Consider the following 18,959-nt stretch of genomic DNA (forward strand, 5'->3'; position numbering starts at 1 on the left):
GAAACTGAAGTCCAAAGGGGTTAAAGTAACAAGCCCAAAGGCACAGAGACAGAGCAGATTTGAACCCGGCTGCTATAACTCCAAATCCAACATTAATAATGAAGGAAGGAGACATATGGAAAAACAGTGAAAGTTTGCAGGGTTCATGGAAGACTTTTTAAGGGACCAGAAACCTAAGCATATCTGCAGATACTAGGGAAGTAACAAATTGGGGAAGGAAAAAACAAATAAGGAGTGAATGAAGATGGAAAGAAGAGGTGATGATGGGCATGTGCCTGGAGGAAAGAAGAAGAGCTTAGATTCTGGGGCACAAGGAAGGTGTTTAGTCCTTTGACAGGGACAAAGGTCACCACTTCCTCTGAGGGTGAAAGCAAGCAGAGGATAGTAGAGACACAAAGAGGTTTTGGTGAGCAAGAAAGGGAAAAGGGAGAAGATCTCAAAATGTAGATCAATAAAAAAGCACAGGTCTACTGAGAGAGTGGATGCATAATCAATAATCAATCAGAAACAAGTACAAGGACTGGGAAAGGCCTCCCACAAAAGGTGGGATTGTAGTTGACTTTTTTTTTTTGCCTTTTTGGGAGGGCAACTGGGGTTAAGTGACTTGTCCAAGGTCACATGGCTAGTTTCTGTGTTAAGTGTCTGAGGCCGGATTTGAACTCAGGTTCTCCTGACTCATGGTCCAGTGCTCTATTCACTGGGCCACCTAACCGCCCCTGTGGTTGAATCTTAAAGGAATATATGGAAGCTAAGAGGCAGTAGTGATGGAGCCAAGCCTTCCAGAGGTGAAGCACAGCCAGTGTAAAGGCACAGAAACAGAGATGCCAGGGCATGGTCCAGGAAGAACACACAAGTCAGTGTAGAAGACTCACAGAACAGGGAAGTGTAAGAAGACAGAGGTGAGAGGAATGGGACAAGCACATTTCTAAATGCTTTAATGTAAAGAGTTTTTAATGTTGAAAAACTGGTAAAATTATTAAAAAGAAAAAAGATCCCACTACATTCTACACTCAGAATACATGGTGGTTTAAATTTATTTCTCAGCAAAATAAATAAATGAATAAAGAAATAAAATGGGGCGGCTAGGTGGTGCAGTGAATAGAACACTGGCCCTGGAGTCAGGAGGACTTGAGTTCAAATCTGACCTCAGACACTTAACACAAAAACTAGCCGTGTGACCTTGGGCAAGTCACTTAATCCCAATTGCCCTCCAAAGAGCAAAAAAAAAAAATTTATTTCTCAAATACAGAATTAACACCACAATCATGATTTTCATGTATATATATTTTATTTCTAAGTTTGGAGATATAAAAAAAAAATCCTTATTAACAAAGCTAGTAGTGTTAGGGTTCTAGAGAGTAGGCACATGATGAATTCAATAACTTTAAAATTTAGGCATGTGGACAAATCTAACACATTGATTATTTAATCATGAACATCCAAAGTATACTAACCCTAAATGGTTAATTTCAAATGATAATAATGTAGAAGATATTTAACAGAACAATTAATCCATCAAGTTAAGTAACCATGAAGATATGTTCAACAGAACTGACAGAAACACTGGAGGCTTAAGATACTGATACAAAAGAAAATGGCTAGAGTTAAGCCATGTGACATTTTTCATCTTTACACAAGTCAACGTGACTGTCAGGTAGCAAGACAGAGAGCTTATAATATGGAGGAGAAAAGGGAGCAATGGCCCTAAATAAGTATACTGAAGATACATTTGGTAAATCCTCAGATAAATCAATTTTCAGAACTACTTGGAGATACCTGCTCACAATACTGAAGCCTCAAAATATTCCTTGCTATTCTTTCATCCATTTGATGTTGTGCAAACACTATGAGGTAACAAAGAGGGAGCTAAATAAGCAAACACAATTAGACGTATTTTTTTAAAGAGATGTACCTTTAGTAACTATATATAAGAGCATTGTGAGGGGCACAAGAAACAACTGCTATTCACACGTAGCAGGGGATACTCACTATCATTCTGGCTAAGGCACCCCCCTCTACTACTTACTGCATAGTAATATGAAAATGTTTTGTGTAAAGCATATTATAACAAAAGAAAAAAAATTCATGTAGAAACAACTAAAAAGAAATTCAATTAAGCTAAATTATTTACAAAGTTCTTAAAAGAAAAAAGACAGACTCTTTATGTTCTCCAGCTACCCGTTGGCTATCTAAAATCATAATCACAGCATTAAAAACAAATTTTTGAAAAATCTTGGAAAAGGTATAGTTATAAAAAGTTGTAACTACTTTCAAGTATTATGAAGAATCTCAAAATCTGTATCATTAAGAAAGAAAATATATAAAACAGTTAGTATCTAGGATATAATAACCATTTAGTTACCTTTTTTAATATTGTATCAACACATTTTCTCAAAGGGTGATTATATTTTATACTTTCATTCACTTTTCGAACCTCCTGTAAAACAAGAAAAATCCAAAGGTTTCAATTTCTTTAGGACAGTAGGTTAAACTTCAAAGGCAGACAGAGTAGAGGTGATATATGTGCAATTTATTTCCCATGTCACATATCTTAATATTTTCCATTACCATACTTGTTTTGGACACTATGCTTTGAAGCTTAAATTTGTATCAGTTTTTCTGTAATAGAAAAAAATTCCTTTTAATGAATACCATTACTGCTTAAAAAGATAGATCAAAATTTAAGACCTACAAGATTTTAATGTGCAAACTTCTTACTTACACCTTCACATTTTAAATTCATCTTCCAAATCATGATTAAGTATGAGTTCAGAATAACCTGTAACTGCCACAACTACTATACAAAGACAAACAAAGAGTTCCACATTTTCATGGAACCTTTGAAATGTCTCTATTCTTAATGTTGAAGTAATGTTTCCTAAGGCAGTAAAACCCTCCCATTATCTGATAAATTATTAAATAACCTGAAATATCCAGAATATGTTTAAGAATACTACAAGAAATATGTTGTTTTTTAAAAATCTGATCTGTAAAAACAAAGTCCATGCACTAAAAAGCATATATCTGACTAACAAGAGAAGACTGATCAAAATTGTCTACAAAAGTTTTGAAAGATCAGGTTGTTTCAGAACAGGAAACAAAATACTTTGCGTTTTACCATTAATGGATAACTGATAATTTTGCTTGGTAAATAGTATGAACTACTTAAAGCAAGCTAGGAAAATTTATGCTTGCATCTACTGACAGCAGGACACTATCCCTTCTTAACCTATTTTTCTTACCTGCAAACCTATAGAAACTACAGATCCACAAGACAAATATTCAACTGTCTTCTGAAAATACAATGTTTTTAGAAATGAAAAATTATCAAAAGCATTATGTAATGTTTCACAAGGCAAAACTTCCTAAGATAAAGCATAACTTCCTCAACTTCAATGAGCTCTACCTCCATTCTAATTCATTTCACTCACCAGGATAGCCACATCCTGTATCTTGACACCATTTGAAACTTCTCCAAAATCCTGTACTTTAGAGGAATTTCAGTTTCTTGTCCTTCCCCTTCACCACCAGCTTGCTCACTATTATACTAATCTATGACCTCTGTTCTGCTTTCACTTTCTTCCTTATAAAGCCATAACCCTATGGTAATCCACTTTCAGAATGCCTGTTCTCCCTTGAATCCCTTGCCTCCTTGCCCTCTCACCATTCTTTCCAATCTTCAAACTAACATTTTTCAGCATCCACTATCCTAGAAAATAGCATGAAGCTAAAGATAACTAGGCCCATGAAAAATGTATGTTACCTAATCTCACAAGTAGAACCTTACCAGTGTATGACAATACTCTTAGATCTTTCATACCAGGTTTTTGTTTGGGGTTTATTTCCCAGTGGTGGAGGAGAGAGGAAAAAGTTTGATAATTATAAAAAATAAAATTTAAGGAAAGAGTAATCTGTATTTGCTGTCTATACTACCTCAAAACCTCTTGTAATCTAGTTAACAAATCCCAGCAGTCTTCTGAAATAGTACTCTCCAATATCCCTCATGGCCCCCTTATCATTAAATCCAATGGCCCTTTCCCCATGTTTATCTTCCTTGAACTCTTTACAAATAACACTGTGCACCAACCTTTTCTTCTTAATATCCTTCTCTCCCTTAACTCTCTCACCAATGCACCTCCTGGTTCTCTTCCTATGGTCATAACGACTCCTTTTTCTGACTCTTTTGCTAACTCTTCATCTTTTTTCCCATTCTTTTAAGTGTTTATCTTGTCCTTCATTTTACTCTCTTCCTCCATGATTTCACTGGTTCCCATGCTTCAAGTACCACTTCTATACAGAGTCCACCCAAATCTATCTCTATCCCCAGCTGTTCTCCAGAACTCCAATTTCACATTTTCAACTGCCTGCTTTACTTTGGAGCCCTGATGGCACCTCAAAATCATCTCGTCCAAAACTGAATTCACCTTAAAAACCCATTCTTCCCCGTGAGCTTTTATACTTGTTGGTGTTCTCTCCACACCTGGTCTCATTAGCTCAGTTATCTCTGGTCCTTCTTTTACCCTTGGCTCACACATCTGAGCAAATGACAAATACTGCTGATTCTACCTCCACACAGTCGCTCTAATTCAGGCCCACATGCTGAAGATGAGAGGGAGAGTGAATACAGTAAAAGAAAGAATTAGAATCCAAAAGGATTTCAGTGGGCCAGATCTCAACAAGATGTGGTCGAACAGGAAATATAAGTGAACTTTCACTTTACCCTGAGCTTCTATCTATAATGTCACTAATGTAGCTATATCACTACACATTCCTAATGATGTTTTCTCTCATGAATTTTACATGAAGGTTCAATCAAAAAAATCTTAGTTTTATTCATGAAGTCCTATTCTTAAAATAAAAAAATTCAACTGCAAAAATTGAAGATAGATAAGAATATGGCTTAATAGCAACTCAGATGAAAAATGTGTAGGGTTTAAGTTGACCGTTCAGTTTTTTAGGAGTTGAGGTAGTAGAAAGAGCACTGAATACAAGCCCAAGGTATGCTGCTTATAGAATCTTGAATAAATTTACCTGTGTCTCAGCATCTATAGAATGGGGAGTTTGTTCTAGATCCAGTTATAGGTCATTTTCAACTCTAAAGCCAATTAACAGTGTATAATATAACTGCCACAAAAGTTAATGCAATCAGATTTCAAGTACAGAGTCCTTAACAAGAAGGGTAATAGACAAATCATGTTAGTCAAACCACAAATAAAGCTACCATATTTTAAGAATAACAATGAAAAATCCCATGTACAGAGGATGGCCAGGAAGTTTCTTATGCCATCCATTATCATATGACATATTGAGTCAGGGAATTGGAGATGTTAGGACTGAAAAAAAAAAAAAAAACCAAAACACTGCAGGGAACATGACAGCTGTCTTTATATATTTCTCTCTCTATCTGTATCTTCAAGAAAGGCCATTATGCAGAAGACAGCACTAAACTTGGGAGAATTTGTTATCCTTGACTGTGCATATTTTGTGTGTTGGGGGTTCCCAATGGGGGGATGGGAAGAGATAAAAGTAGATTGTCATTGAAAAAATTCCAACTGATTAAAAAGAATGTTTTTAATGCCAAGGCATTAGTGTCTCCTCCCCCCTCCAGAAAGAGGCAGATCTTGGCTGATTAAAAACAAAAAAATTTTTTAAATAATAAACAGATAAATGGAAGATTGTGGATCATGGGACAATTACCACAAGGACTAGATATGGGTCAGATTTTCAAAAAGATGAAGAGAATGAATTCTGTAAACTTGGACCAGAGGGCTTGATGTGGATCCCTGGCAACATCTTAGAAAATATGGGGACAGTGAAAAACTGGAAAAGGAAGTGATAATAACAAGAAACATGTAGCTTCACAAAGGGCAGGCCGTGCCAGACTTCCTTTCACAAGATGACCAGACTAGTGGGATCCTTTAGAGAGAGTTTACCTACATTCGAGCACGGTATTTGACAAGTGTTTTGTGCTATTCTTGTATATTAAGAAAAAAAGAATAAGAACGATGTGGGCTACATAACAATCCAAAATGTATAATGAACTGCTCAATGCTTGTCTCCAGGAGGACCTCAGAGATTAAAGAATCATAATGGGATCTGTGTTTTGCTCTGTGAGGCTCAACATTATTAGTGACTGGGATTGCGGCACGGATGGCATGCTTATCAAATTTTCAGATGGCACAAAGCTGGGAGGGATAATTAACATACTGAATGACAGCCAGGAACCACCCACCCCTACACATAAGAAAAATATCAAAAGGTAACTGGCCCCCGTAATTAGTCAGAAAAAAGAAATATTTTTTTAAATGCAGACTGCAAGATAAATACCAATTAGCAGCATAATATGGCAGACAAGAAAGCTAATGGAATCTTAGGCTACATTAAGAAAGGCCTATATAGAGTCTGTCACCTTCACTAGAGGTCTCATCAAGCAAAAGCTGGATAGCTGAACTACCTGGGTATGTTTCATATGCACATTGGCCAAAGACCTTTGACTTTCCTTTTAACTGAGGTTCTGTGATTTTTTTTTAACTCGATGAAACTATCACCTCCTATATCATCTCTTGACATAAGTCTATGTCAATGCACTTACCACAGCATTAGCTTTCCTACCTGTTCTATTATACTGCTGACCCTTTGAGTATGAAGTCCACTAAAGCTCCCTATCCCTAGTAGTTCACTGCCAAACAGTCCATCTCTTTTAATAACAGTACCACAGCCTTGTGAGGCAGGTAATGCAAGGTTAACACTTCATATATCCTTTCACACTACAGAAAAATGAATTATGTTTTACCAGTGATTTTATATGGTTACAAACCATATGATTTCCCAATCTCAGAATATTCAAAATTGTAGGGAATAAAAATCTAGAAAAATCGATGCTAGATATAAACAGGCTTCAACATATTATTATGTGTAACTTGCATATAAGAAATAGCATGAATAAGACTTATAAGAATCATGAAAGATAAAACTGACAATTCTGATTTCTTATGAAAGATTTTGCACTAACAAAACAAATGTAGTTAAAACTGAAAGGGAAAGAGTTATTTAACTGGGTAAATTCCTTGCTGCAAGTTTTTCTGATAAAGTTCTCACTTTTCCAAGATATGTATAAGGAACTGATTTAAGTTATAAGAACCAAAGTCATCTGTCAAAAGACAAAAGATCCAAGGACACAAATAGGTAATTTTCAAAGGAAAAATGCTCCAAACCATTAATAATGAGAGAACTGAAAATTAAAGTAATTCTTGGCAAAAATAACAAATGAGGGAAAATGTTGGAGGGGCTTTGGGAAAACAGGCACACTGATGCATTGTAGTTGGAGCCACAGTCATTTTTGAAAACCATCTGGAACTCTGTCCCCAAAGTCATTAAACTGTGTATACCCTTTGGCCTAGTGAGCAACACTACCAGGCTTATAACCCAAAGAGATCAAAGAAAGTGGAAAAAGGACCTATATGTACAAAAATATAACAACTCTTTTGGTAGTAGCAAAGAACAGGAAATTAAGGAGGACATGCAACATTTGAGGAGCGGCAGACGAATGAGATAGTTTCAAAGAAACATGAGAAGATTTGTAAAAACTGAGCAGAGTGAACAGAATCAGAACAATTTTATAAAAACATCCAGGAAAGACTTAAGAACTTTAATCTATTCAGTAACTAGTCATAACTCCAGAGAACAAATGATGAAACATATTCTCGAGAGAGGTGATGAACTCAGGATGTAGAATGAGATACATCGTTTTGGACATGGTCAGTGTAGGAATTTGTCTTGTTAGACTATGTCTGTTTGTACTCTCCCCCCTGCCCAGTATTTGGGAGGCAGAGGTAGGAAGGATACAAATAAATATTAACTAGAATAAAGTAAAATAAAAGTTAAAAAAAATCCAAGAAATGCATGGGTGGGAACACTCAAGACTTTACCTTAATTATTTAATCTATATCAGATTTCTGTGAGGAGTAAATATGGCAAGTGTTTTGTAAATTTTAAATCACTACAGGCATACCACTATTTTCATAATTATCTACCAAGACAGCACTAGGCAAATCATCTTAAAAATGTTTTCGACATAAGATTTTTTTCTGTACATTTTTCTCAACCTCTGAACTTTCTTTAAGTTCAACTATAAGGATGAGATTGCCACTCAAGATAATTTATCGGCTGTGGTATCTCATGAGATTTAGTGGCCAAGAATGTACAACTAGAGGGCAGGGACAAGGTATCTTGGAGGCTTTCCTACTGCCTAATTTTCCCTAAGCCCACCAGCATGTTTTTAAAAAATGACATATTACAGGCAATTTTTCTAAATGTTTTCATGGGTAGAAATGCTTACTATAATCCAAGAATATCTACTTACTTCCATTATATCCTCTAAATTTTCTTCGGCATCTGCTTTCTCAGTCATCAGTTTGGCAGCCTTGAAATATGTTTTCATGAGTAGGTACCCTCTCTTAGCTCCATTCCAATGGGACCTAGGAATTTCTACCAAGCCATATCCCAACAATAAAACAAGGAGAAACAGGCCCCACGTATTGGCAGCAGCTATCCCAATTGTCTGAAGCTGATTCCTAAGAAGAAATAATGATCAAATATTATTTATCAATTTCACTAGTCTATGACAGATGAATGAATGAATGAATACATATTTGAATATCACTCAAGACAAAACCTGCTCCCTCCTTCAAGGAAGTTCTTTATTTTTAGACTACTCTAATTATTAAAAGTAGTTTTTTTTAACATTGAGCCAAAACACTATTTGCCCTACATCCACCCTCTGAGGTCAAACAGAATATTTTTTCCACTTTATTTTTGGCAACATGTCTAATAGGCAAATGTGTTTTACATGACTTCACACTGTATAAGTGGGATCAAATTGTTTATCATATCACATCTCAATGGGTAAGAGAAGGGCTGGAGAAAAAGAATTTGGAACTCAAAACAAAAATGAATGTCAAAAAAATTTTTTTTAAAGAAAAAAAAGCAATATAGACAACCAAATTTATGTTATCTAATCTCAAGTGGTCTCTTGCTGCAGGAAAGCAATCATTCTACTCTTCTATAATCCATTCATTATTCCACTTTCTACACTGCTGTTTCAAACTTTGTCTCAACTCAAGCCTTTCATAGCTGCTTTGCCTCTAACCCTGAGTACCTCTCTTCATACTTCATTGAAAAAAGTTTGAGATCATCTGCAATGAGATCTCACTTCTCCCCTTCTCATCTTCTGCTGCTCTGACATCTTCCCCCATTATCTCTTCTTTTTCTTCACTCTCAGATAAAGAGGCTGCTCTTATACTTATCAAGGCCAACCATTCTACATGCACCTTTGATTAAACTTCCTTGCCTCTTAAAGATTGTCCCTATTATGTGCCCCACTCTGTCTCTTATCTTCATGTCTCATCAATACATATTTCATATCATATCATCAATAAATGGCTCAAATACAATCATGTCTCATCCATCCTCAAAATATCCTCAATCCTGCCATCTCAAATTACTCTCCTCTCTCTCCTCTTTCCTGGTTAATTAAACTCCTGGAGAAAGTCACCTATTTTTAGGAGTCAACACTTCGTTTGCTCTTGATCTCTTCTAAATCTTTTGCACTGTGGTTCTCAAAATCATCATTCAAATGAATAGACATGTCTATTTTGGACAAATTAGACTGAAGAAATTTTATAACAAAACATATTTGTAAATTAATACTAATGTGATTTAAATGTAAAGGACTTAAATCAGAATACTAGAAAAAACAGGAAAATGTATTAAATAGTTTAAAAAGCACCAGTAATAGTATGTGCATTCAGAATGAATGTATGTTTCTAATTAACAACACAGTCTATACAGACTTCTATTTTATGAATCATTGGGAAGCACAATTTGTATTTCGTTTTGTGAAATCTGTATTGATTTAATGCATAAAACACAAGGAAGTTTAAAAAAATATACCAACCTAAGAATATTTTTGTTTCTTTTCTTAAGTGACATTCTTACCATTCTAAGTGCAAATTTGGATTTACAGCCACATAAATTAAAAATGCTCCAAAAATCAGCAAATAGGTGCTATAATAAATTGCATTCTCAATCAGCGCTGTTTTGATCTTTCCAGTAATGGAAAACCCTCCTGATCTTGCATATGATTGCATAAAAGGTAACAGGATCCTAAAGGTAAGAGGAGAAAAAAGAACAAAAATTGCTTAATTTCATCTACTTGATATTTTTGTTTATCAATTACTATAATAAAATAAGTATCAGTCTCAAATTAGGAGTTTAAGAACCTATTTAGATGAATTTGTATCCTTATGTCATATAGTCAAATACTAGCTCTATGACCTTGGGCCAGCTAGTTAATTTCTCGTGTCCTGGTTTCCTCATTTTTAAACGTGTAAAATACCTATCTAGTTTACTTGCCTCACAGCTCATATCTGAAGATTAAATGAATGCAAATGTAATGTGATCAATTGAAAATGACAAAGTACCATGCAAATGTCAGGTATTATTAAATGTGAACAAGAACAAAGAAAATTGGGATAGCATAACTATACTGGCCAATGTGATGTTGTCTGTGGAAAAAAACATACTCAGGTCAATATATTCAAAGTCTCATTTTTATGAGTATTTTTAACTAATAGCAGATATGTAATTTTCCTTATGCTTACATACTAGTTTGTATTCCAATACATTTAATCTCTTAAAAACAATATAAATCCTCTCATAAAGTATTATTTTAGCAATAAATGCTACACATAAGGAAAGGCAATGTAGTGTAATACATAAAGATCCAGAATTGGAGTTTGGATGATCTGGATCCAGTGCTGCCTCTGACACATAATGGTTTTGTGACCATGGGCAAGTGATTCAACTTCTCATTCCCTCAGTAACTCCTCCAAGACTTTAAGTTAGAGAAATGAATTGCATTATCTGTATTAGCAGAAAGAATTTACACACTAGGAGTTCCCCACACCACCAGTCATAGATCTGGCCCTGCAAAAAGAAAAACTGAGACATGTTTGGATCTTAGGATGGAGTAGCAGCTACAAAATTATGATTATACTCAACCAAAAATAATAAACATTCCAGAAAATACTAAGAAAATACCTAATAATGAAATAACTTCTGCCATGTCATTAACATTTTGCTAAATCTCAAACAGTGAAATCTTACTGAATGCTAGGGAGGGAGGAAGACGACAAAAGTATTAACATTCATTACCTACCATGTTAAAAACTGTGATGTCCAATATACAACACGCCAGAAAATTGGCATTATTCCATCAGGGATATAGCTCCATGGCTTGAAACAGGGATGTTTTCTGTTTTGATAACACCACCATATACCACCACCCCCAGGCCCAAACAAAACAGTTAAAAACTGCTTGCAACTTGGTAAATCTGAAATTCATTTCATGTTAACAAAAATTGAATTTTCTATTATATCTAAATTCTATTGCAATAACATTTCAGTTGTTTTAAGTCATTCCTGAAACATATTAATTTTAAATTCTATTCAAAATGACAGTGGCTACATGCTGACTAAAAATAAGCACTTTGTTCTAGCAAAGAACATGGTTTCAACTTGAAGTGCCAGTCTTACTTTAATATTAACTTCTGGAAAGATACTTTTGAAAAGCATTACTTGCAAATTTTTAAAGAGCTTCACAGAATCAGAATACTAAGGGAAATGGTGTAGTAGCTTTAAAATACTGAGTTTCAGGCACTTTTAAATAAATAAAACTATAAAAAAAATACACAGACACATAGCCAGATACATCTTTAGACTATCTGAAAAAGTAAAAAACAATATATTATTACAGTTTCAGTTGGAAGTTTTCTAGAAATTTAATTTGTTAAAATTAGAATTAAAATACTCTGGCTCACTCTGAAATTTTGTATTCATTCCACTGTTTTTGAATCTATTACTCTCACTTTCACAGGTGTTCAGTGCAAGAAGAATAACCAATACAAGTGAGTTAACAAGTTCCTAACACCATAACAGTGCCTTGCACACTCAAATATTTTTTGCATGAATCATCCTTACTCTTAAACATAAAAGACACATCTTTCTTCATGGGGAAAAATATATTTTTATATGAAAAGTTATTTAGATGAAACTTACAGTAACGATAATTTTTTAAATGGTAAGTCATTTTTAGATTTAAAAACCAAAAGTATTACCCTGTAACAGGGGTAGCAGCAGAGTAAGATCCAGTTATGTTGCTATTTTCCAAAGGGCTAGAGTTGGTAGCTTGTTTGCATCGGTTGTATATTGTCTAAAATGTTGAAAATATATTTGGCAAAAATGAGGACAGGTTATATAAATCTCATTATACTTTAAAAAGTAACCAAATTCAGAATATTTCATTAAAAATTAAAACGTATACCCCAACTGCCCTCAAAAAACAAACACACACACAAAAATTAAAACTTATATAAAACATTACCCAATTGAGCTGTTTTCTTTTTTTATGTATACCTTGAATAGATTCGTTAAAATATACAAAACTCAGACACAAAGAAAATGTGAAATCTTACCGTACTAACATCCAAGGGCAGGATGAAAACTATGAGAAAGCAGAGATACCAAGCAAGTAGCGTTGCTACAATAACAAGTCTATGCTGTTTCTTAAAGTCTCCATATCGATGAAGTATTAATAAAGCCAGAAAAAAGACAAAAACAATCTCAAGTCCCAAAGCTGCACCACTCATTATTGTGTGCTCACTCCAGCCAACCAAGGCTATTCATCTGAAGATAATGACCATAACTGTAAAAATGAGGGGAAAAGGGGGAGGAAAAACCAATATCAGCACATAAAACATTATTCAGAAAAGTTATCAGATCTTACTTTTAAAAACAATTTGAAATGTTCCAATTTAAGAATATTAATCCAAAATAGAGCCCTGCACCCCTCCTGATAGAACTGAGACATTTACTGTTTTAAAACCTATAATTCACTTCAATGTTTGTTTGCTCATGAAAATTCAAGATAGTATCATCAATTATTTCAGCAAACCAATTCTATCTGAACTGCAATGATGAATAAAAACCTTAACATAAAATGAAAAATATCTAATCTATACTTGATATATCCTCATAACTTTCTCCTCTCAGCTACTGCATTCTAATCACAAATCCCTAGAGTATTTGGGTTGTTCCCCATTCACTTTGTTGGATTACTTTAAAAATGCAAAAAATAATAAGATCATCTGGCATTAAAGGTTTGGCAAATCATCTCATTTGAGCCTCACAGAAAGCCTATAAAGTAGGTACTAATTAAACTTATTTTTCGAGGCAGCATGGTACAGTGGAAAGAACGTTTGATTTGGGAGACAAAAGAGTCCTCCTGGGATTGACTCCTATCTCCCAGACTTATACTGTGGCCCCCAATAAATCACTTAAGATCTTTGAACTTTAGTTTTCTCATCAGTAAAACAGTTTTACAAATAATATCTGTAGTACCTATTGCTACAGGGCTGTTATGAGGATCAGTGAGATAAAGCACTGTAAACTTTAAAATACTATGTAAAGTTAGATATTATTAAAAACATGTCACATAATATATGACTAAGAGTCATTACCAAAAAGAAACATGGGCAAAGGACAGCAACAGTTTTTTTTAAAAGAACTACTAATTATTAGCAACCATATTAAAGGTTGCTCCAGATCACCAAAAAAAACCCAACTCGTAAGTTTCTTTTCACACTTGGCAAGTAAGCAAAGATGAAAATAGTCTATGTGAGGAGTTATGGAATGCCAGGAAGACAAATATACCATTGGTAGAGCTGTGCGCTGGTTCAACCAGTCTGAAAATTAATTTGGAATTATGCTAAGAAAGTGACTACAAGTCCTATATTCTTCCCTTTGAGCTAGAGATTCCCTTGCTGAACGTATACCCTAAAAGTTTAATGAAAGAAACATTCCATATTGATAAAAACATCTTACAGTAGCACTTACATAAGGCTGTCTAATTGTAATTATTAAATCCAGAAGTGACTGTAATATAGAAAAGGTATAAATAAAACTTGAATTTAAAAACTGGAAATAAAACTTCATCTTCTAAATAACATTTGACTACAACATTAGGCAGTCACACATTTTCAAAATAGATATAAATCATTAATACCCTCTTTGCCTCAGTTCCTCATCTTAAAATGAGCTGGAGAAGGAAAAGGCAACTCACTTCAGTAACTTGGCCAAGAAAACCTCAAATGGGGTCATGAAGAGTTGAATATGACTGAAGCAACTCAACAACGACAATCAAAAAATCCCTATGATTTCTTTGCTCCTTTAACATTCTATAAGCCTATGGATAGAGAGGAACATACCCAGAAGGAGCATTCAGACTTACCATCCATAAATATGTTTCATGATACAGCACAGGTCACACTCCCTAACTGTATTTTACTCTGTTACTGAAGGAAAATCATATGAAAAGGTCTTCTTATTAAAGAGACTTAAAATTCAAACCGTTAGAAAATTTTAATTTGTGTATATAAACTTTATTCAGCTATGGAATGCTGGATGGGCCAAAATTAAAGGGAAAATAGGTAATTATCTGGCTTAAGATTAAGAAACAGATCATTCAGATCCCCTAAAAACTCTTTCAGATCTGAATTACTTAGCTGGACATGTACATGATCTAAAATAGCCAGACAATCCCTTTATAAAACTTACACACTGCTAATCATTTAATAACTACTTCTGATACATTTTCAGGACCTATCCTCCTAAAAGGAAGTATCAGTCTTTATAACCAAGTTTCCCTTTGACTATTATGATCTAAAAAAAAAAATATTACATAAAACTGGATAAAATTATAAGATAAAGGAAAAAATACTTGAAGAAGAAAAAATATAGAATGACCTCTTGTCGGTGAGTGGGGTCCATAATTGGCATAACTTCATTAAAAAAACCCCTACCTTTATCACTTATAATTCTTTCATTCAACATTTTAGTTTATTTATAGACATCAAAAAAAATTTATCTCTGCATTCAGTTTCTTCAATTTTTTTCATCAATCTCTTCATTTTCTAATTCTTAAAATAAAAGGGAACTTATATTCTCTCTTGGTATACTATTTATTTACTCATAAATTATTTTTATTTGCTCATCACAACAATCTACAGAATGTTTTACAAAATACCTAAAAATGAAAAAGTCATTAAAAGTTTGATTTTTAAGGACTTCATGTAACAACTTATCAAAATTTCAAGCTTCATATTCTATTATTGGTATTCTTCAACTTAAATAATCCTAACAGTCAGTTTAACAGCTCACCAAATTTATGTGATATTCCAATCTTCCACCAACATCAATTCTTCCTAAACATTTTTGAATTTGAAATTCAACACAATTATTATTATGCTGAGCAATTAAAAGTGAGGTCCAATATTTTCTTGTCTGATATTCTATCTGAACTAGGAATTTGACAGATAAATTGTAACTGAAAATTATAGTGACTGCTATAATTAAATAAATTAAATATTATTAAATTTTTGGCTTTAACTGTTGAATAAGAAAAATTCGTTGCTTATACTCAAAGCTCTGAAAATGAAGAAATGGCTAAAGAAACATCATGTCCATATTCTTGGCTATCCTTTTTTACCAGAAAGCACTAAAACAAAAACATCAAACTCACAGCAGGCAAAAATCCAATTGAGAAATGTTTAACAAAATAAAAATATAATACAACATATATAATGTGACCTTGTGTTTTTCTAAGTCAGTATGAAGTCCACAGCAATCTCTATTTGAGTTTGACCTTAGTGCTTTAAAGTACCAAGCAAAAGGGATAAAATATGTCCCAAATCTGGGCTTCTTAATATTCCTAGTCTCTATATTTTCCTATTAATATAAGCCAGTTTTTGGTTACTTTATCTTGTGTACAAATAGCTAAGGTCTGCCTCCCAGGGAAAATGGGATGGAAACAGGTTTTTATATTGTCCCTCTGATGTCAAGATGACAGTTCCCAAGACAGCTTACCTGGTGCCTGCTTCGAGTCACTGAATTCTCAACAATAATTTCTCTAGGTTCTTTACATATTCAAGTGCTAGTGTTACATTTTTTGTAGTCAGGTTGTTTTTATGTTATCTTAATGTCCAAATATATCCATCCTTATTCCCCTACTCAGCAGGTCATATCTTGCAGCAAATAATAAAAAAGAACAAAAAAGGCAGCTCAGCAAAATTTAAATCAACTGAGTCTAACCACATATGCAAAATTCATACCCAGAGTCTTTTAACACTACAAAAATGGGAGGGAAGTACATCTCTAATCTGGGGTCAAGCTACTGATCTACAACTTAAGAATTTAAGAATGTTGCACAGAGCTGAGAGAGAGGTTAAGTGGTGTCCCAGGGGGTCACAGAGCCAGTATTATGGGGAGTGGGGAGGGAGAGAAGAGAGGAGGAATAGAAAAGGAGACTTGAATCCAGGTGTTCCTAACTCCCCAAAGTAGGATTCTACTACACCAAGCATTTCACACATAATTATTAAAAATAAAAAACTTTATAGCTTTAAAAAATTTTTATTCCTTTTTTTTTGGAGGGGGGAAGGCAAGGTAATTGGGGTTAAGTGACTTACTCAAGGTCACATAGCTAGTAGGGTATGTGAAGTGTCTAAGGCCGCATCTGAACTCAGGTCCTCCTGACTTCAGGGCTGGTGCTCTATTCACTGCGCCACCTAGCTGCCCTGAAAACTTTCTATCTTAATGATAAATATTAGTGGCTAATCAACTAAAAGGGCCAGTTTTTGTAGGTGTTTGTTTTAACTACAGATTTAAACTAGACCTTAATATCTGATCTAAACTAGACTTCAATGTATTAATTTTCTTTTCAAGTATATTTGCTCAGGTTAGTCCTTGAGACATGACAAGTATAATAAAAGGGAAGATAAGAGTATTTGGTTCATTTTATTAGTCCTATACAGGCACAGAGATCTGATTAGCCAGCGTAGACCCCTTCCCAAACCATTTTGAACCCTCAAGACCTGAGAAAGGCCTAAACTTGGATTGGCTAATCAGGAGAAACATTTTGGCCCACTCTGAGCTTACCCTACCATAATACTTTGCATGCTCTGGTATAACAGACATGCTTTGTTTTGCACTGAGTGAACTCAAAATGCCCCTTCCGGTGTCAGCAACTGTAAGGCCAGATGAAGCTGACCAGGAGCATTCTTCTGTTTTGGACTACCAAGGACAAGGCCTCTTAAACCAGACACTATCTTGAATAATGGGACTTACCTTACGTTATATCATGTCATGTTAATGGTAAAAGAAACAGACATCCTGGATCTATAATTTCAGTTGACACCTTGACATCTTATTGTATTTACAACTTATTCAATTAAGAAATTCCTTTCTCATATCATGGTTAACACATCTGAGACTAGAGGCAATAAAATCTATTATCGATTGATTCTACTAACCTTTGGTGGCAGATAATGATAAAAATCTAAATCAACATGCCCTTCTTCAATCCTTCTGAAATTCTTTGGAAGCACACTCACTGCTAAAGTGACATTCCTAAAGCACAGTTCTGCCAAGTCATTCCTCAGCTTCAGGAGCTACAGAGCTTCCGGTTCCCCCTTTGCCTTTAGGCTAAAATAAAAACTCCTTTGTTTAGCACTTAAAAGTCTTTCACAACAAGATAGGCAGATCCAGCCTATCTATCAAAGCTAACGACATTCTACATTATAGCCAAAATGGTCTATCTCCCAGCTCCATGTACAGGTTTATCAGTCTGACACCAGGAATGATTTCCAGGCTCACTACTACCTCAGCTCCCTTGCAAGCGTAACTCAAAAACCTGTCCAGATTTTAACAATAATATAAGTACCAACCCCATCCCAGAAATTACTTTGTATTTACCTGTTTGCAAGTTGTTCCCCAAACCCTAAACACAACAGAATGTAAATCAATTCCTTAAGTTGATTTTTTTAATAAGCATTTTTGTGCCTAATGAATGGTGATTAAGTTGACCTATATTAGAAGAGAGGCAGCCTCGAAATAAAGATTAGAAAGACTTGCATACACAAACCTTCCACAGACACTTCCTGGCTCTGCTAAAATCAGTAAGTCACTTAACTTTTCACAAGTTCCAAACAGTTCTCTACAATTACATATTCCAGGGCAACCTGGTGGAAGGAGTTACTACCTTCACTGGGAGATAAAAATGGAATCAGTTGTGATTCTCCCCCTCCCCCACTAAAATCTATTCAAAGCACTTCAAGTTTTGCTAAATACAATACTCATAAAGTCCTAAGAATTGCGAAGGTCCTTAGAGCTCTTTAGTCCAATCCCATATAATACCTCTTCTTCAGCAACTATAAAACATGGTCAATCCGGCTTGAACACCCTTCTGATACTAAGACTTCATTACCTTTATTTTTTGTAGGGCAGAGACCTGTTAAAACATATATCCCATCAGACTGTAAAATCTCTGAGGGTAGGGGGGCTGTTTCATTCTTTCTCCAGAGCCATCTAAGTGGTACAGTAGATAAGAGTGCTGACTTGGTAATAAGGTGCCACCAGCCTCCTCCAGAGACATCTGGGTCCAGTGGCAGACATGCCTCACACACTCACTAGTTCTGTGACTCGGAACAAGCCCTTCAACCTTTCCATCAGGAAAAATGGAGGTAATAATAGCATCTAAGACAAGTAGCCCGGAGTCAAGAAGTTGCTCAGTTGTGTCCAACTCTTAATGACCCCATGGACCACAGCACACCAGGCCCTTCGACCCTTCACTATTTCTCAAACTCTGTCCAAGTTCATGTTGATTGTTTTCATGACACTATCTATCCATCTCATTCTCTGCCATCCTCTTCTCTTTTTGCCTTAAATTTTTTCCATCAGCATCTTTTCCAATGAGTCCTGCCTTATCATTATGTGATCAAAGTACCTAAGCTTTAGCTTCAGTATTTGACCTTCCAGTTAATAGCTAGAATTAATTTCTTTAATGACTG

General features: G+C 34.8%; 1 protein-coding gene across 6 annotated transcripts in view; it reads right to left on the bottom strand.

Annotated features, from left to right (window-relative positions):
* LMBRD2 (LMBR1 domain containing 2) overlaps positions 1 to 18,959 on the bottom strand; it is a 51,099-nt gene that overhangs the window by 25,652 nt on the left and 6,488 nt on the right. For 3 of the 6 annotated variants that reach the window (XM_069096135.1, XM_069096130.1, XM_069096132.1), the window contains 6 exons: positions 12,534 to 12,763; positions 12,177 to 12,271; positions 11,219 to 11,314; positions 9,997 to 10,164; positions 8,363 to 8,573; positions 2,363 to 2,437 (listed from right to left, as the gene is read on the bottom strand). In XM_069096135.1, the coding sequence (XP_068952236.1) occupies positions 2,363 to 2,437; positions 8,363 to 8,573; positions 9,997 to 10,164; positions 11,219 to 11,314; positions 12,177 to 12,271; positions 12,534 to 12,707 (819 nt within the window). In that variant the 5' untranslated portion in view covers positions 12,708 to 12,763. Of the gene's footprint in view, positions 1 to 2,362; positions 2,438 to 8,362; positions 8,574 to 9,996; positions 10,165 to 11,218; positions 11,315 to 12,176; positions 12,272 to 12,533; positions 12,764 to 14,179; positions 14,311 to 14,347; positions 14,412 to 15,981; positions 16,140 to 18,959 lie in introns of those variants that run through there. The other 3 variants (XM_069096131.1, XM_069096133.1, XM_069096134.1) reach the window with 3 other exon arrangements.

Source organism: Petaurus breviceps, unplaced genomic scaffold (assembly GCF_028583685.1).
Source record: "Petaurus breviceps papuanus isolate PSGF00001 unplaced genomic scaffold, PetGlider_PUasm1.0 229, whole genome shotgun sequence".
In the NCBI taxonomy this organism is placed as follows: domain Eukaryota; kingdom Metazoa; phylum Chordata; class Mammalia; order Diprotodontia; family Petauridae; genus Petaurus; species Petaurus breviceps.